Genomic DNA, 27,053 nt, shown 5'->3' on the forward strand with positions numbered 1-27,053 from the left:
GCAGAAGATCCTCGTAGGAGGGGTGTCTTTGAATTCGATGGAATAGCTTTGGGCAGTGACAGAGGCTGAGTTCAGACGACATGCTAATCAACAGTTGACTGCCATTTTGTTCCTATTCTCTCCCCTCCCCCCCCCCTGGTTGATTAGCATGTTGTCCGAACTCAGCCTGCAAGAACCCAGTTGTTGGTGTTAATGGACCTCAAGGTTGGAATAAAAAGTTTGTTGTTGTTCTGTTGAAGGGGAACCAGTGATCAGGCTCCTCTGTAGGAGTCAAACACACTGTTTGGATTGGTCAGGGGTTTACCATGTGTAAGTTGAAAGGGTGTCCTGGAGTGGAAGAAGCAGTACAAGCCTTGTTTGGAAGTGGTCCATGTTGGATAGGTGCTGAGGTCTGTCCACTGGTGTTGCCAGTACAGATGTGATTGACAGAGGTCAATGAAGATTGGGATCCCATTCTTAGCTTCTGGGTGAATGTCTTCATTTTGGAAACATGGTTAAGGGTGTCATCTATGGATGCGCTTAAAAGGCCTTCTTCACTATCATCTAGTCTGGATCTAGCGTCCTGGTGAAATTGTGTAGTATAGAGCCAAGCATGACGTCTCAAAGATATAGCAGCTGCTATGGTCATAGAGCCACAGTTAGCCATGTCGGGGGCTATGATAATTTGTTAGACCACAAGTCTGAGGGCTTCAACTTGGAATATTATTGCTGGGTCTTCCGAGAGAGTTGAAGGTTGCTGCCTTTTCCCATAAGAACTGTTGGTAGGCTGCCAACAGTTCCAGGGCTGTAGTGGAGTAAATCCTGCATCCCATGGAGTCGAACTTTCTTCCCTCTGAAATTCTGATTTGGCATGCCCATGCTGTGAGTTGTAGGATTTTTTTCTGTCTTAACACACACAGGCTTACGCTCTAGTTTCCAGCGTGCCTCTAACAGATATGCTGAGTTGGAAATGCTGTGAGTTGTAAGGCTTTTTCCCTGTTTCAACAGGCCTAAGCTTCTGATCCCCTCATGGCATCAATGGAGGAGAGGGGGAGTGTGCCAGCTCAAGGTTCATTTCCGTAACACTAAACTATGGTTTATTATTTATTTATTTAGAATATTTCTATACCGCTCCCCATTGAAAAAATTTGGAGCGGTGTACAAGATAAAATGAAAATAAAAACAATAAAACAGTTAAAACAAAATTTAAAAGAAGCAAAAACAGAGATTCAAGACTGCATATTAAGGAAAGGCTTCTTGGAATAAAGATGTTTTCAGGAGGCGCCGAAAGGAGTACAAGGTTGGAGCCTGCCTGACCTCCAGAAGGCAGGGAATTCCACAGGAATTAGTGCTATGTCGAAATGCAACCACTTGTTCAAAGGAGTGTGAGGTTGGGGGCACAGAACAGTCTCTTAGGACAGGGGTCCCCAACCCCCAGGCCACGGACCAGTACTGGTCCGTGGCCTATTAGGAACCGAGCCGCACAGGTGAGCTGCTTTCACCCCCCCACACCCACTATGCGGCAGGGTCTTGCTATTTACTGTGTAATCTGTACAGCACCATGTACATTGATGGTGCTATATAAATAAATAATAATAATAATAATAATAATAATAATACCTGGGTGCGGGGCACCATCTTGCCTGCCCAGCCAAAGCAAAGGCAGGACGCTGGGGTGGGGCAGCTTCAGAATGGTGCGCCCGGCTGGAAGCCACCCTGGGAGAGCGACTTCCGGGAGCACCGTTCCGAAGCCGCCCGCCCGCCCCAGCGTCCTGGCTTCACTTTGGCTGGTGAAGCGAAGCCAGGATGCTGGGGCAGGCAGCTTCCCAAAACCATCCCCTCAAACGCTCCCACCCCACCCCCCCGGTCCGTAGAAAAATTGTCTTCCACGAAACCGGTCCCTAGTGCCAAAAAGTTTGGGGACCGCAGTCTTACGATACAATCCTATGCATGCTTAGACAGAAAGAAGTCCTACAATTCCCAGCATGCCCCTGCCAGCCATGATATAAAACTGAGTTTCATATTTGCATTGTTCTTGTGACTGTAAGCCACCCTGAAATAATCTCCTATGTGGCTGCATATGCCCTGCTTGGGACATACTGGGAATTGTGTAGGACTCCCCTCCCCACTCCGTGAATTGGCCCTTAAGATGACATAATAAATGAAGAATCAAAAGCCGCCCCCATGTTGTAGTTGAGAATTAAACGTAGGCCTGAAAAGGCTGGAGACGGTTGATATCAATGACTCTTTGAAGGGTGGAAGAGAGCAGTGCCCATTTGCGAGGTTAACTTTCGCGCGCTTTTTCCTCCCCTCAGGGCGGCGTGAGGGCGGATTAGCCGAGGAGGAGGAGGAGGAGCGGGCGAAGCTGCGCGGCTGACTGAGGCGAAAGAGGGAGGCGTCTGCCTTTCGCCCTCCCTCCTTCGCCTCACAGCCGGGTGATGGCGGAGACATGGGGCGCCCGCTTCCCCCGGAGCCGCTTCTTCAGCGGCTTTGTGTGTGGGGCGGCCCTGGGCGCCGCAGCCTCTGGGCTGGCCGCCATGAAGCTCCTTAGGGAACCCCGTATCCCACCCCCGCTCCGACAGAGCCCCGTCCCCGCCCTCAAAGAGCCGTCGCCTCCACCACAGCAAGAGCGGGAGGGTAAGGAGGCGAGTGCGCAGGCGCAGTGGCTGAAAAGGCTGACCCGCGGCGGCGCTTGTTTCTAGTCAGCGGCGGTCGGTGGAGGGCAACAGAAAAGGGCGGGAACGGGATGCGCTGAGGAGATTACAGCGGGGGTGGGGGATGGATCGCCTTAAGGAGTTCGTCACAATCTTCAAGGTTTTTTTACTTCCACAGCAAAAACACCCAGAGCCCCGTTGAAACCAGAGCGCCTTACTCTCGAGTAGGACATGTAAAGAGCGTTGTAAAGACTCAGGGGTCAATCCTGTGCATGTTCAGGCAGGAAAAAATGCCCCACAACTCAATGGTGACCCTATGAAAAGGAGGACAGGACTCCTGTATCTTTCACAGTTGTATAGACAAGGGAATTTCAGCAGGTGTCCTTTGTATGCATGCAGCACCTGGTGAAATTCCTACTTCACCACAACAGTTAAAGCTGCAGGAGCCCTGCCCTCTTAATCTCATCTAGTATAGCGCCTGCATCTTTAACTGTTGTGATGAAGAGGGAATTTCACCAGGTGCTGCATACATATAAAGGATACCTGCAGAAATTTTTTATACAACTGTTAAAGATACAGGAGTTCTGTCCTGCTTTTCATATGGTCACCCTAACAACTCCCAGTTGGGGAGCAATAAAAATGTCTGAACTTCACACTGGACTTTATTTATTTATTTATTTATTACATTTTTATACAGCCCAATAGCCGAAGCTCTCTGGGCGGTTCACAAAAATTAAAACCATAATAAAACAAATAACATGTTAAAAGCACAAATACAAAATACAGTATAAAAAGCACAACCAGGATAAAAACCATGCAGCAAAACTGATATAAAATTAAAATACAGAGTTAAAACAGTAAAATTTAAATTTAAGTTAAAATTAAGTGTTAAAATACTGAGAGAATAAAAAGGTCTTCAGCTGGCGACGAAAGGAGTACAGACTTGATTTTTCTTTTCTTATGATGGCAATTGAAGCACTTTTGACCAGGGCCAGATTATGAAATAGGCTTAACAAGGTCTTTGCCTCAGGGCCTGTGATTTTCATAATACGACAGCAGTGCAATCTAATATTTTTTCCCTACATATGTATCATTTAAAGGCACCTTCTCAGCATCCTGGCCTAGGGCCTTTGGTTTTCATAATACGCCACTGTTTTTGATGGTGATGCTAGAGCTGAAGAAAAATGTATTAAAATATGAGTTATGTATGTGCTTTGATTCGTAGAATTAAAGTTTAGTAGGTGGTCTACTGAGATCACAGCAATTTTCAAGTGGGCAGTGAAGGGGTAGGAAAATATGAGAATCAGTGTTCTACACCATTCTCTAGAACTCTGCTGGCAATTTCTAAAAGGAATACAAAAATCTATTGGTAATATACCATTAATATGGAATTTTAGGCCCATGGGAGTTATGCTAGTTATGTTTTATGCTAGTTATGCTAGTTATGTTTTAGAACACACTGAAAAGATTGTGCACAACAGAATAGAGAATAGGTTTCTTTTATGTGTTCTGTTTGTAACAATTGGTTTTGAAATAAGTTACTTTTAATACTTGTTTGCCTTTGTTTGTGCAATAAAAGTACATTTTTTTTAAAAGCAAACATTATTTTACCATGGCACAAAAATCAAACATAGCAACCTGTGGTTTATTCATAAATTGTTAAATAGAAATTGAATTAAAAATAACATCCACCTCCTTTCTCCCTGTGTACAATGGAAATCAATCAGCACTGTATTGGGAAAGTGGTTTTCTCTGGCTCTGTCACACCAGTAGTTAATTGTTAGCAATGACATATTTTTCATTTTATGGTAGCTTAAGTGTATTTGTATTACTGTTATCATAAAAATCAATCTGAAGTGGTGGGCGAAAGGCTATGGTATGCAATTAATTGTCCATTTTTCACTTTCAAAACACTGAAATTTTAAAATGTTATGTGGTAAGTGAAGTGGGTTATCCTCAAACTCTCTTTCAAATTCTCTGTGTATGTGTGATCGCTTAGGGTTGCCATTTCTTTATCTGGAAGAGCTCCTCTGCCATTTGAGCATAAGAACTGTCTTGCTGTATCAGACCAAAGGTCCATTAATCCAGCATTTTGTTTCCATCTGTGATCACTCATATTGCCTCTGGGTGAGCCAATATTATTCAGTATCAGACAAGAAATCGTCCAAACGTGTGCTCACTGTAACTGGGATAATCATTTCCTGTTAGCCTAATCCAATCTAACTCACAGGTTTGCTGTGAAGATAAAGATGGTGAGGAGAGGGAGTATGCTGCTTTCAGCTCCTTGTAGTAAAGGTGGAATAAAAAGTAATAAATAATAAAATGTGCGTGGGATTTTGGCCTTAGGATCCTTGTGTAGAAACTACTGAAAAGTGCTGTGAAGGATCAGAGTTTATGCTCAGTTTGCAGGTGGTCCCAGATTCAATTCCTGGCATCTCCTGGAGAGCTGCTACCAGTCAACAAGGAACAGTGGCAGGCAACCTGGTGCCCTCCAGATATTTTAGACAACAATGTGTTTTGGTGTCTGGCGTTGGTAACGGACTGGATGAGACCCAATAAATTGAGGCTCAATCCAGACAAGACTGAGCCTCTGCTGCTGGGTGGTTCTAGATGTGGGAAGTGCAACTCTTAATGGGATCACACTGCCCCTGAAGGAGCAAGTATGAGCATGGGGCCACTCCTGGATCAATCATTGTTACAGGCTCAGGTGGTCTCCATGGTGGGGACTGCATTCTACCAGCTTTGGCTGGTAGCGCAGCTGTGTGTATCTGGATGAAGATAACTTGTCTGGTAACCTCTAGGTCAGATTACTGCAAGAGGTTGTATGTTGGGCTGCCTTTGAAGACTGTTTGGAAACTCAAGTTGCTGATTGGGACTAGGTGATGTGAACATACAAGTCCAGCCTTGGCTCGCCTGCATTGGTGTTTTCAGGCCAAATTGAAAGTGCTGGTTTTAACCTGTAAAGCCCTACATGGCTTAGGACCATCATATCTCAAGAGCCAACTCTCCCCATCTGAACCTACTCAGAGCTCGGCTTCCAAGGCCCTTCTCTGTCTGCCCTCTTTGAGAAGAACTTGGTGGGGGGAGTTCAGGAACAGGCCTTTTCTGTGATAGTCCCATGTTTATGGAACGCTCTTTCCCCCAGACAGTTTGTCTAGCACCAACACTATCATCCTTTCAGCACCGGGAAAGACGTACTTATTTTCCCAGGCATTTGAACATTAGCTATGGCCCAATTATTGTGGGCTGTTTTTGTGGGGTTCATTCTAGACTGTGGCGGGGTGTGTGTGGAGATTTTATGTATTGTGGATGAACACTTTTCATATTGTATTCTTAAATTATGTGTTTTTTATTTTTGCGTTAATGTGCTTATGATTTATATTGACTTTGATTTTGCAATATTAATATTTCTGTATTTGTGTGTGAGAGTTGCTTCAAGACTGCTTTTTGCATTGGGAAGCAATGAATACATTTAATAAATAAAAATAATTCCCATAATCTATGATCACTGGCCCTTGGCCCCTGACATTTTTTATAGTGACTAGTGCTGATGGGAGTTGCAATCCGCCAACATCTTGAAGGTCACATGTTCCCCAACTAAAGGCACAGGAGCTCTGCCAGGAGGGGAAATGCCCATTTTACACACACGAGTCTAAACTATTAATTAAATATAACTTTTTTTCTCCTCCCATCCTCTTTGTTTATGATCTTCTTGCACACTTGAGCACATGCTGTGTTCCTGAAATTCTGATGCTGCCTGGTATCTAGAAATTTGTATATTATTTCATTTATTTAGCCGTTTATCCTGCCCCGTCCTGAAGGCTTAGGACTGGTAGAAAGGGCCTTTAAAAGAATCATAGATACATAGTAAATCTGAACAAAGCAAATTAAGACATTATTATTATTATTAGAAGTAGTAGTAGTAGTATTTATTAGCATCACCAATGGATATGGTGTTCTACACCAGGAACCATTCTAAATAAGGAGTTTTATAAGACTGGGGGGAAGTGTTCTGTTCTTAATAGGATTGGCATATAAAATGTGGTTTTTGTTCTTTCTTTCAACTCTTCTATGGGTGATGTTCTCTATGTTTTTCTCTTAGAACCTGTAACAGAGTCTGTGTTGAAAAAGTATGGCTTTCCTGCAGCTGGAACCCAGATCAAATTTTACACCAATCACGCACTATCTTATGATCAGGCAAAACGAGTACCTAGATGGGTGATTGAACATATTTCGAAACTCAAGACCTTGGGTTAGTGAACTCTTGTCTGTGTCTCTGTCTTTCCTATTGTTGTAATTAATTTCCTTGTGGGTTAGAGGTACTTCACTGGCTATGCATGAAGATCTCTCCTTGTCAAAATAAGACCATGCTGTGTTTTTTGCTGGAATGCAGCATCAGTGCCATGCGTTAGATAGAAAGGAAATAGTACAGGCATTTACATACACTTGCAGCAGCACCATCCACTGTTCCACCGGGCAGCAGGTACAGAAGGGATTTTTTTTCCTCTGTGGATCAGGAAAAAGCTGACCCCCACTTCCCACTGGAAAGAGTGGTTGGCTACCAAACCAAGCCGAAATTTATAGATCTTAAAGAGGCATTTGCCATGTACTGCATGCAAAATACATGCAATACATGGAAAAACTGTTCTGGATTGGGAAAGAACTGGGCATGTTTAGCCTGGAGAAGAGAAGATGGAGGGGAGACATGATAGCACTCTTCAAATACTTAAAAGGTTGTCACACAGAGGAGGGCCAGGATCACTTCTCGATCCTCCCAGAGTACAGGACACAGAATAACGGGCTCAAGTTAAAGGAAGCCAGATTCCAGCTGGACATCAGGAAAAACTTCCTGACTGTTAGAGCAGTGCGACAATGGAATCAGTTACTAGGGAAGTTGTGGGCTCTCCCACACTAGAGGCCTTCAAGAGGCAGCTGGACAAGCATCGGTCGGGGTTGCTTTAGGGTGGATTCCTGCATTGAGCAGGGGGTTGGACTCGATGGCCTTGTAGGCCCCTTCCGTTATTCAATGATTCTATGATTCTATGATTAAAAGTGGAGAAGCCATGGGAGGGGTCATTTAACTTTTTCTCCACCCATACTTCTTTGCTCCTAATCACCCCTTCCCAAAGCATTTTTTAATTTCAAACGTGGGGGGGTTGGCATAAGTGTAATCTACGGCGGGGAGGGGCTCAAGCTCCCACCAGGATTTCCCAGGTGAGGGCAATGCCCCCACCAGGACTTACCAGAGGGCCAGTGCCCAACCAGGTAACATCAGTAAACTCGCAGCCTGGCTGGCAGATTCCTCAGTCAGTCTCCCATTGTCTGTATTGTTATGTGTTTGGGGGTCAGTTTAAATTACCTCCAAGCAAACCCTGCTTCCTCCTCAGCTGCCCAGCAGATTTCTTTACAAGACAAAAGCCGCTCTCCTTTTGTGTGAGGTTCAGCCTTCTTCAGATTAATTTCCTCCTACTCCCTCAGGCCTTGTAGGACTAAATGTTGCCCTTTTAGGAATTACTGTGGGCGGGGTGGGGGTGGGGTGGGGTAACTTTTAAATATTTCTGAACAATATATATATATATATATATATATACACACACACACACACACACACACACACACACACACACACACTATATATATAGTTTTACTATGTACAGCACCATGTACATAGTAACATGGTAACATAGTAACATAGAAAAAGGTTTGAAGAACTCTGGTATATTGTATAGGACCATGGATAGTGGGGTAGTGTTATTATTGTTGTTTTGATATGTGACTTCAAACACTCTAGGATTCATTGTTGATGAAGGATGTTTTCCAGAAATAGAAATATATACATAAATGTAAACAAATAAGCCTAGCCCCCCTTTTCCAAGTTTAGCCACATGCCCCCATCCTGATAAAATTGAGGTCTGTGCCCCTGGGTGTTGGGCTACAGTTAACACACATGCATGTAATGTGTAGTTTGGCCCTGAGGCATAGCATTGTCTCTTGTGTGTCCTGCTTTGTGAAAACTGTTTGAGCTATGGGTATTGTCACTTGAAACTTGCGATATTTTATTAACAACATCTGTGGTTCCCACATTGCACCACTAAAAGGAGATGCCTGATTCTGTTGGTCTGTGTAGGATGCACTCAATGTCACAAACTCCTCACCGTGCCCTCTTCTGTCCACATTTGATTTATGCAAGTTCTTGCACTGCTGCAATTGCATTGTCCTTAGCTTCTATGGGTGCAGTTACCTGGGTGTCTTGCTACACCAGTGCAGTGCCACAGTGTCACAGCCTATGCATAGCAGGCTTTAGGATCAGCTTGCAAGTCTCAAGTTCTTAAAATATAAGGCAATAAATAATTGCACACTGAGCAGTGCATCATAAGCAGCCCAATGTGGTTTCGATGTGGGATTCTGAAATGCAACCAACTATAGAAGAACCTGTGGAATTATAAGCTGTATATTCGTGCAATGCAGCTAGGGCATTGATACTTTAAACCTAGGGTCTTTTGAATATTTTGAAAAGCTTGAGGTAAATGCATTCAGACAACATGATAGTCAACGGTGGGGAAATAATCAGCTCAACACTTGTTTATCGTGATAATAACTGTGGTGTGGATTAGGATCAGTGTTGAGTTGATTATTATTCACTCATCCTCCGCCCTTCTCCCCTGTCAGTCCTCCCGCTAGTATCCCGTCAGCCATTGCTGCTGAAAATCTTTCCTGCCGTCTGGACTAGAGCGGCAGCTGCTGCTTTGACTGCTCTTGCCTTGCAACTCTGGCTGACGAAATAACCAACAGTGGCTGAGGAAATAACCAACAGTGCCCTTCACCCAACACATAACCAACGGTGGTTCAAACAGCCAACTCTGCACAGCATTGGTTATTTCAGCCAAAAAAACAAGCGTGGCTTTAAAAACTCCCTCCACACAAAGTTAACCCATCGACTATTTAAACCACCATTAGTTATCATGTGGTCATAACCTAGTCATTGAGTCCTCTTGCTCCAAAGTCTGTTGTAGGGAAACCTGGCCTTCATTAGAACCATATCAGGTTTCTCATTGAGTAACATCAGTAATGGAAGAGAGTCTTTCCTCAAAGACAGTTTACTACCACTCCCAATCTTTCCTGCATTGCAAAGTTGCATGAAAGTCTTGAATGCACAGTCTCATCTCACACAGCGTAATAATGAGACTCAACAAGCCTAGCTAGTGTTCCATGTGAATTGAGTGTGTACCCTAGAATATGCCCCAGAATTCTATTATTATTATTATTATTATTATTATTATTATTATTATTATTATTATTATTATTAAGTATTTAAAGCTGCTTTCAGTATAGGTTTTTTTTAATGTGGAAATGTTATCAAACCATTTATTATCTTGTTCCTCAGGCAATGCAGACAGAAAACATTGTAAATTTAGACCTGATCCTAGCATCCCTCCAATGTTCAGTGCCATGAATGAAGACTACATCGGGAGTGGCTGGTCACGAGGCCATATGGCACCAGCAGGGGATAACAAATACTCACCAGTAGGACTACTACTTAATTTTTTGCTCCTTGTTTCTCTAAAGTGGAGGGGAAGGAATATTGAAAATAATTTGCACCGTGACATTTTCAGCAGAACAAAGTAATAGTAAAAAACATGGGATTAGAATATCGTTCCTGAATTCGTCACAGGACCGTCAAAGTGCTCTGTGGTCATGGGCTAATCTTTCAACTTTTCTACCTAGCTCATAGTGGTAGAAAGTTAAAAGGAGACTGAAAACACCAATCTTGAAATATAATACAACACATAATGATGCTAGGGCATTGCCGTTTTCTGTGTAAATGTTTTATTGGTTGTTTCCTGTGAAAGAGCATGATTCTGATCACTTTATTCTGCTTAATTCTAAGTGCTTAAATAGGCTTAGGCATCCTTCTAAAATTCAATTACAATTCTGTTTTTCATGTAGAAAGCCATGGCAGAAACATTTTATCTGTCCAACATTGTACCTCAGAACTATGAGAATAATGCTGGATTCTGGAATAGGTAGGTTGTTGCTAAATTAAGTACTAAGTACAAAGTAAAATTCAGTTAAGTGGTATTTTAAACATTTTAGAAGAGTCCTACAACTTCCAGTGTTCCCTAGCCAGTCATGCTGGCTAGGGAATGGTGGGAGTTGTAGGACTTCTTTCTATCTAAACAGGCATAGGAACATGGTCAGGAGGATGCTTTGCACTCATGTGCTGCTGGTGGGTTTCCTGTCTACAGCTGGCCGGCTACTGTGTGAACAAAATACTGGACTAGATAGACCCTTGGTCTGATCCAGTAGGGCTCCTCTTCTGTTCTTAGTATTGTAACCTTAAATATATTTCATTCCAAACTGGAGAGAACTACAAAATAGGAAGTGAAGCACCCAAAGCTAAAGAAGAATAAATAAGCAAGAAAAAGTTGGATAGTTGTTCTCTCTGGGATAGAGGGGGCAACACACTATTGGTATTCTGATGATCTGGCCAGAAAGCCCCTGCAACGTGTTTATGCAATGAGAGGAATATTGCCCAGGGCAAGTGGTAGGCATGTTAAGCCTTAGTACAGGGTTCAAATATGTATTTATTGAGATTTATAATCTCTCCTTTTCTGAAGGCTCGTAGCGCATAACAGTTTAAAGCATACAAATCCAGTGAATGGAATGAAATTCAATTAATTAGACACACACTGCCACAGAAATAGAATTAGCTTGCTTCAAGCAGGGAAAACAGTATGAAAATGATTTCTGTTAATTTGGTAGCTACTAAAGCGGATGAATCCATGAATGGTCCCTTGCCTACCACTTGCAAACAGATACTCTCACCTCTGCTCACTCACCAAGGTGCAAAGTACTGTTTCCCCTATTCATTAGGATGCAAACAAAGTGCTATCTCCTTGTACCTAAAAGGTGCAAATATGGTGTTGGTTTCCTCTGTGGCTCAGCAGGCTATAAACATCAAGGTGCAAACCAAACAATAACACAAGCATGAAGCAATCAAGGAATGTTTATTTATTTATTTATTTATTTATTTATTTTATTATATAACCCGTTTTCTCGAGGCAGATTACAAACAGTTAAAAGATTAAAATATCATACAAACAATTAAATATATAAAATGCAATACAAATATTAAAAAGAATACAATACAACAAACAGTACAGAAATAGATAAAAGAGCTATACAAATCTAGAACTAGATCTCTAAAATGCCTGGGAGAAAAGAAGGGCCTTTGCCTACCACCAAAAAGATAATGATTTAGGTGTCATGCGAATCTCTTTGGGAAGGTCATTCCATAAGTGGTTCGCCTCCTATCTAGAGGGTCGCTCTTTCAGCGTGTCGGCTAACGGCAGCTCGTCCTCCTCCTTTCTCCTTTCAGTAGGGGTTCCGCAAGGCTCGGTGCTTGGCCCGCTGCTGTTTTCTCTATACATGCTGCCCTTGGGTAAACTTATTCAATCTCATGGCCTCCAATATCACCTGTATGCCGATGACACACAACTATACCTCTCATCTCCGGAACTTTCTCCTGATGTCCACGATCGTATCTCAGCATGTCTTTCAGATATCTCAGCCTGGCTGCTTCATCGCCGTTTGAAACTCAATATGGCAAAAACTGAACTGCTTGTTTTTCCTCCTAAACCTTCTCCTCATCTCTCATTCTCTCTTACTGTCAACGATGTCACGCTTACTCCGGTCAAGGAAACTCGTAGCCTTGGCTTTATATTTGATTCCTCGCTCTCCTTTATTCCTCATATCGAGGCAGTAGCTAAATCTTGTCGTTTCTTCCTGTATAATATTGCCAGGATTCGACCATTTTTGTCTGTCTCTTCTGCCAAGACTCTCGTTCACGCACTGGTTATCTCTCGGTTGGACTACTGCAACCTCCTCCTCTCTGGCCTCCCCTCATCTCACATCAGTCCGCTGGTCTCTGTCCACCACTCTGCTGCTAAGATCATCTTCCTGGCCCGCCGCTCTGACCATGTCACTCCGCTTCTGAAATCTCTTCATTGGCTCCCAATTCATTCCAGAATCCAATATAAACTTCTCCTGTTGACCTTCAAAGCTTTTCACGGTCTAGCTCCTGCCTATCTCTCCTCTCTCATCTCACACTATTGCCCCGCTCGTGCTCTTCGCTCCTCTGATGCCATGCTTCTTGCCTGCCCAAGGGTCTCTACTTCCCTTGCTCGGCTTCGTCCATTTTCTTCTGCTGCCCCTCATGCCTGGAATGCTCTTCCAGAACACCTGAGAACTACCAACTCAATCACAGCTTTTAAAACACAGCTAAAAACTTTTCTTTTCCCTATAGCTCTTAAACTTTGAGTTTGTTCTGACTCTATACTGTTAGCTTCACCCTTCCCGGTGCCTGTTTACACTTCCCTGTGCCTGTTTGCATTCTCCTTCCCTTCTTATTGTTTACTACAACTTTATTAGATTGTAAGCCTATGCGGCAGGGTCTTGCTATTTACTGTGTTATCTGTACAGCACCATGTACATCGATGGTGCTATATATATAAATAAATAATAATAATAAGTAGGGTGCTACAACTGAGAAGGCCCTTTGTCTTGTAGCTACCCACCTAGCTTCTTTCGGTATAGGCACCAGGAGGAGGGCCTCCAAAGATGACCTAAGGCTATTTAGGGCTTTAAAAGACAACACCAATCTTTTAAATTGGACTCAGAAATGGACTGTGCAGTTTATGGCACACTGGCATCGCATGATCATATTGGCCAGTCCCAGTTAGTAGCCTAGCAGCTCTGTTTTGAACTAACTAAAGTTTCTGAACTGTCTTCAAAGGTAGCGGTACGTAAAACACATTGCAGTAATCCAACCAGGTTATCAGAGTGTGGATAACTATCATAGAATCATAGAATAGTAGAGTTGGAAGGGGCCTATAAGGCCATAGAGTCCAACCCCCTGCTCATTGCAGGAATCTACCTTAAAGCATCCGTGACAGATGGCTGTCCAGCTGCCTCTTGAATGCCTCTAGTGTGGGAGAGCCCACCGCCTCCTTAGGCAATTGGTTCCATTGTCATACATCATATACCTATCTCTGTGCAGATAGTCTAGCAGCTCATATATCAATTTAAGCTGATGAAAGGTGATCTCGGCCACCGAGACTGCCTTGGAATGTAGCAAACATAAAACAGAAAGTGCCATTTTCAATAAATAACTTCGTAGTTGTCTATTCTGCAATACTCTCTTTGAACTTGTGTGGTGCCGTGATGTGCTTTTTCGAACCTCATAAGAACATAAGAAGTGCCCTGATGCTGGATCAGACTGAGGGTCCATCTAGTCCAACACTCTGCTCACACAGTGGCCAACCAGCTGTTGACCATGGACCAACAAAGCAGGACATGGTGCAACAGCACCCTCCCAGCCAGCAACTGGAGCACACAGGCTTTACTGCCTCAGTTACTGGAGGTAGCACATAATCATCAGGGCTAGTAGCCATTGATAGCCTTTTCCTCCAGGATGTGTAAAAGTGAAATAGTAGTTGAAACAAGCTTATCAGGAAATTATACAATTGAGCTATGATGCTTTGTGACTCAGAGGGCCTGTTCAGACGACATGCTAAGCCATGGTTATGCGCTAACCCTTTTACAGCAAATGGCTAGTGAGCATGTTTAAACCATGGTTATGTAGCCACTATGGTTAGGAATGGTTCACACGACACGCTAAGCCAAAATGTTTAGTTCAAAATGCTTAAACACTGTGGCTTAGAGTGTCTCTTGAACAGGGTCATTAGCTTCTCAAAAGCTTGTGGAGCAATGCCTGGGAAGGTTCTTGCAAATGAATTAAAAGGGGAAATGCCATTAACTACTGAGGGTGAGCAAAGATACTTTCTTATGAATGACAGGAAAACAAGCCAAAGACTTGATTTATGATGTTGCAGAGCTAAAGCTTTACACAGGAATAAACTAAAAAATCGATGCTTTCATTTACCAATTTCTGGCATTATACTAAATTGAATATGCATAATTTGAAAAATATTATACCCCCTCCCTCTCCAAAATGTCCACTTGCCCTCCTTTGTTCTAGGAAAGGTGGGAATTTCTCTCCCCTCCCCCTTTCCATATTCCGACCCATCTGTTTACCCAGTCTGTTTGGCATATTTACAGAATAGAAATGTATTGCCGGGAACTGACTGAAAGATTTGAAGATGTCTGGGTTGTTTCAGGACCTTTGACTTTACCTATGATGGATGATGATGGGAAGAAAAGAGTTGTCTATCAGGTAAGCAATTGCACCCTGTGAATCCGGCCATATTATTTGGAATGAGATCCCTTTGGATCTTATTGGAGCTTTCTGCCTGGCAGTTTGTCTTAAGACTTTTGTAGAATGCAATATAGGAAGGCATGTTTTGAGGAACAGAAGTGCCTGAGTTGTTGAAATTTTGGTTTTGTTCTCTGCTGCCCTCATCTGTTGAAAGCTAATATGGGATTGCATGCATGGAGTGAACTAGCAGCCTGAGTTGCTAAACTTAAGTCACATCTTTTGTGGGAAGCAATAGCAACTTGTAGCTGGCAAACAGTGAGAATTGACGTTTCTTTAGTTATTTTCTTCTCTTTGTTACCTTTATTTTGACCACTATTTTGAAATAAAATAAAATTTCATGATACCGCCAAGCAGTGCATGTCTCCAATATACCGCATCCAGAAAAGTGAAGTTGTTTAAATGATACAATGACTGAGGAACTTCTGGGAAGGTGAGATAAAACATGCTTTAAATAAATAAAATAGCTTGCTTTTGCATAATTTCTTCTATTTGCGGTAGTTGTGAGGAAGGTTGAGGTGATACTCAGGGTGTCAAAGTCCCGTGCTTTGAACCCTTCCTCTATCAGCATAAATTTCATTAAACGTTCCCTATACACTTTCAACCCTATCTTCACAGCCAAATGGACTAGAAATGAACATTCTCCCAACGAATGAAACCTGAGAATGTCAGGAGACTGATTGTTGCACCAATACTAAATTTTTGGTGCTTTGTATAACTGCAAAATACACTTAGCTCTGGTTTACAATTGCATTGCGTGCATTGTTAAAAGTTAGCAATAACATTAATTTAGATGGCTTTAGAGAACTGTTTATTGTCCATATAGACATATTATTTTTAGATCTCTTAAGGATGAAGGAACACCCCCCCACACACACACACGCCCAAGAAAAATTGGTCATGACAATGTTGTTCCTTTAACTTGGGCTACGTTACTGTTTACTGCTCATTATGAACGGAATTAACCTGAAACCCCATGTTTCTTTCTTTCTTTCTTTCTTTCTTTATTTAAAACATTTGTATCCCACCCCATATCACTAGGATCTCAGGGCGGCGTACAAATAAAATTATACAATATAAAACCATAAATATACACAGCTAAAAAATTAAACCAAGTTAAAACCAGTATATAATTTAAAAGCAGTAAAAACAATTAAAACAGTTAAAACAATGTGCAAGCCAGGTGAATTTAACCATTAAAGGCTTTGTTAAAAATCAATATTTTTACTTGGCGCCGGAATAAAGTCAGCGTTGATGCCAGTCGGGCCTCCAAGGGGAGGGCATTGCACAGTCAGGGTGCCACAGCAGAGAAAGCCCTCTCCCATGTCCCACCATAGCGTGTGTGTTGTGTTGGTGGGATGCGGAGAAGGGCTCCTCCAACAGATCTCAAGGGGAGGGCAGGCATATATAAGGAGAGGCGCTCCCTCAAGTATCGAGGTCCCAAGCCATGTATGCTGCTGCTCTTCTGTCTGTCGGCTGAAGTTGGTTTATCCCAGGGCATGTGCCATCAGTTTGTTTGCCTTGGTGAAAGCATTTGTTGCAAACATAGACTGATGACCACACTTGGTATTGAGAGATACATTTGCAGAATATAAATACATTTCTGGAAATGTAAAAGAGAATGCCAGCAGGAAGAATCTGTTCTGTGTCACTGGAGACGCAGAAGTAGGTTTTCCATCTTTGTCCAGAGCAAATCAAAATGACAGCATCTTGTTTTATACATTGCTGTTCTCCAGAGAATGTCAGTTTAGTGACTTTTGTCCGCTAGCAGATTTTTGCTTCTAAATGTATCTTTCTGTAATCATTTTTCTTCTACGCTTCACTCAAATTGAACCCAGATTAAATGCATAATTTAGAACTTTGTCACCAACAAGTTGCCGTGATCTGTTTTTGTTCCTTATATTTGTTTTATACTTCAGTGAAAACATCTTGTTCGAGGGATTTTCATTGTTGAAGTGTCCAAATGGTTAATTATGCATCTCTCTTCTTCTTTTTAATCTAACCATGGGTATGTCTACACCTTAAGGGTGTAGAGGGAGGGGGAGGATCGCGGACTTACCTACTTCCACAATCCTAGGGTGACCATATGAAAAGGAGGACAGGGCTTCTGTATCTTTAACAGTTGTATTGAAAAGGAAATTTCAGCAGGAGTCATTTGTATATACGGGGAACCTGGTGAAATACGGGGAACCTGGTGAAAATGCAGGGGTCATCCCTGCCTGCCCCAGGATCCCCTGTGCGTCACTTGGATGCACAGGGATGATCCAGGGACGACCCTCAGGAAAAAGCGCTGGTGTAGACATGCCCCATGTTGAATCTAACACATAATGACTAAATGGATTAAGAATTAAAGAGGAGGTATTTAGTAAAAGTGATAAATTCCTTTTGTAAATAGGATCACTTAAGATATGAATAAATACAGTGCTGCTTAAAAGAGTGAGAAATCCTTTTAGGTTGCAATTCTATACACACCTCCCTGGGAATAATTCCTATTGAACTCCAAGGGGCATGTTTCTAAGAAGCCATGTGTAAACACTGTTAGACATAGTTCTGACATAAAACGCCACAGCACAAGTCAAGATGGTCTGAGGGATGTTTCTCATATTTACTTCTAGCATGGAAAGAGCAGCATAAGGTGATCTTTAATCATTTTATTTGTTGTTTGTTGGTGACCCACTAATGAGAACTGGTTCAAGTTGTCATAGGCTCATCCCAATGTGTTAAAATGCCAGACCAATTGCATGAGGATGTGTTTGTGCAATTTATTTGCCACCATTAATGGCTTCATCATCATTATTATTATTATTATTATTATTATTATTATTATTATTATTATTATGATTTCAATTTCTCTTCCTCTGGAATTGGAGAATTCCTTGATTTACCATTTCTGTTCCCCCCCCCCCCCCGGTCCCTATAGCTTTAAATTGGATGAAACAAGTCACTCAAAGAAGGAAATTATACAAGCTTGTTAGGAGGTCATTCTGTTACTGAATTGTCCTTATGGTTAGGAGAGTTTTCCCATACTGAAGAGCCTAAATCTAAATAGTGTGTGAATTAGCTGATTAAGCACACACATTAATTAATCTCTGGCTATTATAGCTATTGAGTTGTATTTATCTTTTTGACCTCTTGTGTATGTAGGGGGGGAGGGGGGAATCAAATTTCTATTACTATTGATCTAGAAATGATTTGAAGTTCCTCCATCTACACACACACTCACACACCTTGGGAAAGCATTGTTTTATAATAAAAATTGCAGATATTTTCCCCTGAATGTTTGGAAAAATTTAAACAAAATCCCTGAACCATTAGTAGCATTTATAGTATTGTGAGAGAATAAATAAGTGTATGAAAGTCACAAACCATAATTTTAATAAATAAATCAACTTTATGTAATTCTTTAATGTGATATTGCTGTTGGCAAACAAGAGAGTAACAAAACCTGTTGGGTAAATAATCTGTTTAGCACACAAGATTGGAATGATAAGCATCTTTCCAAAGAATGACAATAATATTTTTAAACAGAACTCTCTCTCTTGCATGCAAGAGAATGCAACTTTAGTAATATAGAATAAGAAAGCAAATAGATTCTAGGAATATATTAACATTTTCTCATTAATTTTGGAGAAAATTAGCCCTAAACAATGGAGGCTGGGAAGAAACACAATTGTAGTTGCATAGGGGTTGGAAGCAGGGGTAGGGTGACTTCAGGCTAGCTGGAATTACTTTGCTTGTCTTAACTGGTGCCTCGTGCCTCAGTATTAGGTGCCTAACTATTAGGTGGATTCACAGTTGGCTACAGAATCGAACTCAAAGAGTGCTTATCAATGGAACCTTCTCAAACTGGGGAGAGGCAACAAGTGGGGTACCGCAGGGCTCAGTCCTGGGCCCAGTGCTCTTCAACATTTTTATTAATGATTTGGACGAGGAGATGCAGGGAACGCTGATCAAATTTGCAGATGACACCAAATTGGGTGGGATAGCTAATACCCTGGAAGACAGAAACAAACTTCAAAGTGATCTTGATAGGCTGGAGTGCTGGGCTGAAAAAAACAGAATGAAATTTAATAGGGATAAATGCCAAGTTCTACAACTAGAAAATAGAAACCAAATGCACAGTTACAAGATGGGGGATACTTGGCTCAGCAATACTACAAACGAGAAGGATCTTGGAATTGTTGTAGATCACAAGCTGAATATGAGCCAACAGTGCGATATGGCTGCAAGAAAGGCAAATGCTATTTTGGGTTGCATTAATAGAAATATAGCTTCCAAATTTCGTGAGGTACTGGTTCCTCTCTATTCAGCCCCGGTTAGGCCTCATCTAGAGTATTGCGTCCAGTTCTGGGCACCACACTTCAAGAAGGACGCAGACAAGGTGGAGCGTGTTCAGAGGAGGGCAACCAGGATGATCAGGACTCTGGAAACAAAGCCCTATGAAGAGAGACTGAAAGAACTGGGCATGTTTAGCCTGGAGAAGAGAAGATTGAGGGGAGACATGATAGCACTCTTCAAATACTTAAAAAGTTGTCACACAGAGGAGGGCCAGGATCTCTTCTCGATCCTCCCAGAGTGCAGGACATGGAATAACGGGCTCAAGTTAAAGGAAGCCAGATTCCAGCTGGACATCAGGAAAAACTTCCTGACTGTTAGAGCAGTGCGACAATGGAATCAGTTACCTAGGGAGGTTGTGGTCTCTCCCACACTAGAGGCCTTCAAGAGGCAGCTGGACAAGCATCTGTCAGGGATGCTTTAGGGTGGATTCCTGCATTGAGCAGGGGGTTGGACTTGATGGCCTTGTAGGCCCCTTCCAACTCCACGATTCTATGATTCTATGAGAATTAAAGAATTCATTTAGAAATAAAGAATTATATGTCCAGGATTTTTGTTTTGTTAAAGAGTACCAGAACTGAATGGAGTTCACAGTCCTTCCCCACAAAAATTCACTCCTGGTTACCCCAAGTTTTCTTTATTTCAGGAATATAATTTAGGGAAGAAGAGAATTCATTTTATTTCTGCTATTTTCAAAAAATTGGGGAGTCAGAAATCCTTCATAATCTATTGTAAATCATTTAGAGATCTCCCAATTGATCCCAATCTACCTTCAGCCCACTCCTGTTCTAAAGAACCGATTGTATCCAGATTAAGAGAGATGTATGTATGTATTATTGCATTTATATCCTGCCTTTTTTCCTCCCAAGTAACCCAAGGCGGCGTACATAATCCTCTTCCTCTCCGTTTTATTCTTTATTTCATTGGCTTTCAGTGTTTTCCATATTTTGAGATGTATCAAACCAGAAGCAAATGCTGAGAATACATCAAGCAGAATACAGAAGCCTCTGGGTGTTGGGATTTCACTTAGTGTTAACTTAAAGCTGCATATAGACTCCTTCTGACTGAGCCCTCTGAGATAGAAAAGCTGCTTGTGCGCTTACAGCACAAAAAGTACCAATAACAACAGTAATGCAGAGAGTAACGGAGATTAGTTTAGTGGGCACCTTATATTATTCAAGACAATTGCAGTTTAGAAAAACTAGGTCCAGTGATCAAAAGAACTCTACACAACCCTGCAGCTTGTTCCCTTTCTGTAAAGGATGCTTGTAATAAAGCTCAAGTGAATGAGCTGAGCCTGAGGTGATATCAATGGGAATAACGTTATCTATAGGAAGATATTTAATGGTCAGTGTCATCTCTCAAGTAACAGCTCAGGCAAACCAAGCACTTTCTTGGAGACACTGAGCCATAGGAAGCCATCACCGTATTCTAAAGCAAGAAGCATGGTGTATCTACAAGTCATGGCACAGGAACATGGCAGCTAAATGAATTCTTGGACATCCCCCTCCTTGTTATTTCTAGCTGAAATGGTTTTTCTCCACAGAGTCTTTAAAGAGGCAGGCTTTGATTGGAATTAAACCAATGAATGATGTTGTCTGTGTAATGAATAATTAAACTATGGTGGTCATCCCTGCCACAAGATGCTTTGATGGCTCCAAACACAAGGAGCTTTTAAAAAGGATTAGATTATTAATAAGGGGATAGATTTGTTAGGGATTGTCATTGTCATCCCACCCTATTGGGTTAGTGAGCTTTCCTGGAGCACCTGGTGGCCACCACTAGAGACAGCACTTGAGTAGATGGCTCTAATAGTCTGATTTAAAATGTCAGTTCTTATGATGCAGTCTCAACTTTGGTTGAGTAGCACTGTTTGAGGCGGGCTAAGTTTATTTTTTCCTAGTCTACAGAGTTCTACCAAGACCTCAAGGATTACAAAGCACATAGAGAATTTTTGTGGGTGCTGTTTCAGTGTATTTGGCAATATTGCCTCTGATGCAAGGAGAACTGTGAAGAGCTGGATAATGTGTGCTGGCAGCTAAATCTTGATGGAATTTGATTTCAATTGACCATATCCTGCAGAAATCTTAGGTAATTGCCATCTCTGAAGCAGAACTCAGTGTGACAAAAGTCCAGTGATTTCCCCTAATGTGGTTTACTGTGTTGGCATTGCATTGTCCTCTCGCTGAAGGGCACTGACTTCATAAGACCTTGTTAAATTTATTTTTATAATCTGCCTTTTCCTTTTGGAAACAAAACAAGCACCTTCCTTTTAAGGTGTCTTTATTTGTTTCTTCGGATCACTCTCTCTGGTACAACTGGAGGATTATGCAATATTGGCTAAATGCCGAGAATATTTGAACTAGGGAATGTTTGGCCCCTGTGGGAAAATGAATTTTCCTTCCAAGGTCAAGCTGGTAGGCTTCTCTCCCCTTTTCAGAAATATGTGGCTCCACTTGCCTTTTTGATCCATCTGGGTTTTTATATTATTGAACTTGATCTTTTAGAGACATCTGTGTCGTCAGTCCCTGCACCAGAAAAATATATATGCCAGTTTTGTGCTATATAAATCCACATTTTGTGGCCAAAATATATCATACAAGCCAGACAATCTTATTTATTTGTTTTAGGGTTATTGTTTTTTTAGCTCATATACTCCTGATGTTATCAGAAACAATTCAAAAATTGGTTAAACATATAGGATTACAACATTTAAATGGTAAATAAGTTCATGAAATTGACTTTGTTTAATCAAAGGTAACTTAACTGGTAGAGCTGCAAATTAAGGATGCACAGTAGTTTTAGACTCACTTAAATCCCATTGGTTTCAGTGGGTCTACTTTAAGTATGAGTATGTTTGGATTCAACCTATTGAATTATAGTTTTGTTTATTATATTGTAAGGTTGTTTTTCTTTAACTTTTAGGATTTCACTTATATTGATTTATCTTAATGTAGTAGGTTTAACGGCTTAAATATTATTTCATTGGTTGTCAGCCTCAATTGACTAGTGAAAAACTGGAGATGCCTAAATTCTCTTGAAATAAACGGGATTCAAGACTGAAATCCTTTACACAGTTGTGTTGTTCCAGACCCATTAGGAGCATAGGAAGCTGCCTTATTCTGTCAGACCATTGATCTATCTGGTTTGGTTTTGCAGTTGTTTTCCAGGAACTTGGACGGGGATCTTTCCCTGCCATAACTGGAGATGCCAGTGATTAAACGTTTGACCTTTTGTAGACAAAGCATGTGTGCTATGTACTGAGCTGTGACTATTCCCATTGCTGTCAACAAGATCTAAACAGCCTAACTAAACACGAGATTGCAGTCTAATTACTTATGGGAGGGCTTCAGTCCTTTTAAGACATACATATACACACTTCTTTATTTGGATAGTACCTTGAATGCTAGATCTCCGCATCCCACCAATGCAACATATACGCTATGTTGGGACAAGGGAGAGGGCTTTCTCTGTTGTGGCATCCCGACTGTGGAATGCCCTCCCCTTGGAGGCCCAATTGGTGCCAACATTGATTGCATTTCGACACCAATTAAAACATTGCCTTTTAACAAAGCCTTTGATGGTTAAACTCACTGGCACATTGTTTTAACTGTTTTAACTGCTTTTAAATTATATATTGCTTTAACTTGGATCATGGTTTAATTTGTTTTTAACTGTGCATATTTATTGTTTTATACTGTATGTTTTTATCTGAGATCTTAATGATATAGGGCGGGATATAAATGTTTTAAATAATAAATAAATCTCATTGTTTTGCCAGCATGCACCCCAGTCACCAAATGCACCATTGTCTTTAAAGAATGCATGCCTGTGAAGGATGATATAGCAGAGTTTGGTGAATTTCTGGCATTTACTTTGTAAGCACTGCCACAGGTCAGCGGATGGGTTAAACAGTCCATGTAATGGGAAACAGGTATTTAGAACAAAAAAGAGAAAAGATACAACAAAGTTTTACTTAACTACAAGTAAACCATCCACAAGATCCCAGTGCAATAAATCTGCTCACATGGCTCCATGTGTAGGGATAATTGCAAAAACAACAACAACTAAGTACACACACTTGACACCAATGGTAAAGCAGGCTGGCCAATCCCTGAGATCTTCAGAGGATTGCAAGACCTGGAACTTTTTTGTCAGCTTAAGGCATGGCTTTACTAATAGAACAGGCAGACAGTTGTAGAATCAACCAACCAGACAGTTCTTGTTGAAAGCCTAAGTGTCACCTTGTCTTAAATCAACATGACTGGAGCGAATTGTGTTGATAGCTCTTGCTTCGAGGTGTCCTTCTGCTAGCTGTTCCTTTTATACTAGCTCCAGCAAAGATAGTCTACAGAGATGCAAGCCCTCCTCCCTGTCCTATCCTGCTACATTGAGGTAACCCTCATGTCAGAAACTAGTCCAGTGGTGTCAGCAAAGTACTATAGTAAGTCCAGCAGAACAGTGTATGAATCCTAATCAGTGAGTTCACAAGCGTTCAGCCACAAGTCCTATAACTACAATTTTATTGAGAGTCCAGCCACGGACTTTGTTCTATAGGCCCTCTCTTCACATTCATGTCCATGCCTCCCACCCCCGCTAATGTCACCAGCAGCCCTAAAGACGAAGATATCTAGCAGACCACCTTCCTTTATATACCCAGTCATCCTCTAAGATCTTCAGGCGAGGTCTTGCTGGTTATTCTGAAATTAAAGGTATGTTGCTATGCAATGCCTTGACAGCGGACCTTCTTGGTAGTGGCACCCATCCTCTAGAAAACCCTCCCCCGATGCAGTTCAGGGGGCAGAAAATGTGGCATCCTTCAAACACCTCCTAAACTTGCACTTGTTCACCCAGTCTTTCTCCATGTTGTAATTAAATTAATCCTGCTGTCCCATCTTACGGCTCCTTGTATTGCTTTTATTGTAATTGTAATTGTTTTTAATTTTGTGTTTTTAATATATTTTCAATGTGATTGTAATATTTATATGTGAATCGCCTAGGGATTTTATTATATTTAGCGGTATATAGATATCACACATAAATAAATAAATACATAAATATTTGTGACATCAAACAAGCTGATGTTCATTCCCACACAAGCCACAATCAGTTGACAAAGGTTTTTTGCTACACTTTGTGTACAAAGAGCTCTTGACAACCAGATCCCTGTCTTCTGGGGGCGTGGGGTAGGCCTTCAACTTTGCCTTTTCAGTTTTATCTCTGGAGTCCTACATACTGTTGTGGAATCTCACTTCTCTTTCTTACTCGCCTACTCTTAGCATTTTGAGGTGTTGATCCCATATTAAGCGTCGGTAAGAGGTCACAGCAATCATTATACCTCTTTACGCCATTCCCATGCCCAATATTTAGTATCATTTGGGGGTATGATTAATAATCATACTTGACATTTATATGAGATATTTCAAGTATTCACACAATCTCCCTACATCATAGGTCATGGTTTTGTTACCATTTGGCTGGGAGAGAATATATTAAGAGAACAGTGGCTTGCCTAAGATGATCTAGCGAATTGGTGTTTGAGGTGAGATTTGTGCTGGGAATTCTTCACTCATACATTTTCAGCATAATCCTATTGGTGCAGGTGGAACATAGGGATAATGTTATCCCATAAGTATCAGTGCAGAGTTTTTTCTCTACGATGCTAGTTTTTCAATTTGGTGAGTGTCTCAGGGATCCATCTATGGGACGAATCCTGTGATGAAGTTTTGCAGCCCAGTTCTATGCATGTTTACTTGGAAGTAATTCCCAGTGTACTAAGTGTAGATAGAGTTAGAAACTAAGGTTGCAATGTTATGCGCATTTACTTATGAATAAGCTCCATTGAACTCAGTGGGGACTTGCTTCTAAGTGAACTTGCATATAATTAACCTGATAGTGTATTACTTCCTATTCCTAACTATGCTTCCATTATGCAAAAGGCTGCCAGTATATCAAGGAAGCTATTCAGACAAGATCTTTTTAAATAATAATAATAATGATGATGATGTAATATTTATTTGTTACCCACCCCTCCCTCTGGATTGAGACGGGGTACAACACAAATGCAAACATCATAAAATACATATAACTAATTAAAACATTTAAAACTAATACATTATTTAAAGCAGCACATTATTAAAAGGCATCTTAAAATTAAACTGGGTAAGCCTGCCAGAAGAGATTAGTCTTTATGGCTTTCTTAAAGCCATTATTATTATTATTATTATTATTATTATTATTATTATTATTATTATTATTATGCTTATATCCCACATTTTCCTCCAAGGAAACCAAGGCCACAGCTAGACCTAAGGTTTATCCTGGGATCATCCAGGGTTCACCCCTGCCTGAGCACTGGATCCCCTGTGTGTCACCTAGATGAACAGGTTTGACCCCTGGACGATCCAGGGATAAACCTTAGGTCTAGCTATGGCCCCAGGCGGCATACATAATCCTCCACTCCATTTTACCCTCATAACAACAACCCTGTTGAGAGTCTTTGACTGGCCCAAAGTCACCCAGTGGGTTTCCATGGCTGAGTGGGGACTAGAACCCGGATCTCCCAACTCCCAGTCCAACCCTTTAGCCACTACATCACACTGGCTCTCATACCACACTGGATCTTCCTTCCTTTCCATCACTGCAGTAGTTCTGCTTTCACTATCCATGCTGAATTTTATTTCTGGGTGTTACATTGCCCCAACTCTTCTCTCTGCCCACACCCCACTCCCCAACTTTGCATGCAGTGCATCCCTCTTTGGAATGTACTCTTTTTATTCTCTCTCTCCCTCCCTTTTATCGTCTCTTTAAGGCTTGCCATTTGCCTGACAAACACATTGTTCTTTCTCAGACATCTGTATCCATTCTAAAATCGGCTGTGGTATTTAGCCTTTTAAAACTTGTCACCTTAAGAGGAATGACTCAAATAGTAGAGAAAGGTGATTGCAGCTTGACCTATCATTTATCTAAACGAGAAAGAAAAGAAAAGTGTCATGGTCTATGTGAGAATAAAGATGAGAACAACGGTTCCTTGGCCCTTAGCCAAGCAAGGAAAAAATAAGTACAGATTTCGTTAAGGCATATTTAGGAAGGAATTCTGGTTGCCAGACTGAGAACATAGAGGCCTTATTTAGCAGAGGAGCATGAACAAGTGGTACTTGAGCTGCTATGAAGAAACCACAAAATAAGGCATCCTTTAGGCATCGTTCTGCCTAAAGTTCAGTTGGGGAATATTCATACTGTATTGGTAGGGAGGACTGAGAAGTGTCAGCCATGTGACAAGAACCTCCCTGCAGACCAGATGATTGTGGGTGGCACAGCCATACAAGGAAGTGTTGTGCAAAACCTAGTGCAATATGTCACCGTTTTCAGTCTCCACCTCCAACATTCCGGTTCAGTGTTGCCCTTGGAGCCACCTCCTTACTAGGTATTGCATATCTCGATCTGCAGAGACTGGCAGCCAGAGTCCAGTGCTTTACTCTTGCTTCATTGGATCAGCTTACCCAGAAGCAGTATGTGCAAACTAGTTATCTGTTCTTGCATACTGCAAAGGCGCCTCCATACTAAACATTGATTTGGGGATAAGCACCATTTTGTTGTTTAAAAAAGGATAGTACATGTTTCAAGTGAAAATAATTAAATGCATGTGTGTAGCCACATATATGCCCGGCTAGCTGCCCCCTGACTATAATTTCTTTTCTTTTTTTATGATGAGAAAGGATGCTGCAGAAACTACCATCCCTGGCATGCCCATCCTAGCCTAGGTGCTGATGCTGGTCCTATCTGCCATTGCCCCCATCACCTACTATTCT

General features: G+C 41.5%; 1 protein-coding gene across 1 annotated transcript in view; it reads left to right on the forward strand.

Moving 5' to 3' along the window:
* Positions 1–2,401: 2,401 nt before the first annotated feature.
* Positions 2,402–27,053, forward strand: part of EXOG (exo/endonuclease G) — a 32,821-nt gene continuing 8,169 nt past the window's right edge. The window contains exons 1-5 of the mRNA XM_063147432.1: positions 2,402–2,616; positions 6,736–6,885; positions 10,018–10,157; positions 10,581–10,657; positions 14,754–14,868. Of these exons, the coding sequence (XP_063003502.1) occupies positions 2,418–2,616; positions 6,736–6,885; positions 10,018–10,157; positions 10,581–10,657; positions 14,754–14,868 (681 nt within the window). The 5' untranslated portion in view covers positions 2,402–2,417. The remainder of the gene's footprint in view (positions 2,617–6,735; positions 6,886–10,017; positions 10,158–10,580; positions 10,658–14,753; positions 14,869–27,053) is intronic.

Source organism: Elgaria multicarinata, chromosome 1 (assembly GCF_023053635.1).
Source record: "Elgaria multicarinata webbii isolate HBS135686 ecotype San Diego chromosome 1, rElgMul1.1.pri, whole genome shotgun sequence".
Lineage (NCBI taxonomy): Eukaryota > Metazoa > Chordata > Lepidosauria > Squamata > Anguidae > Elgaria > Elgaria multicarinata.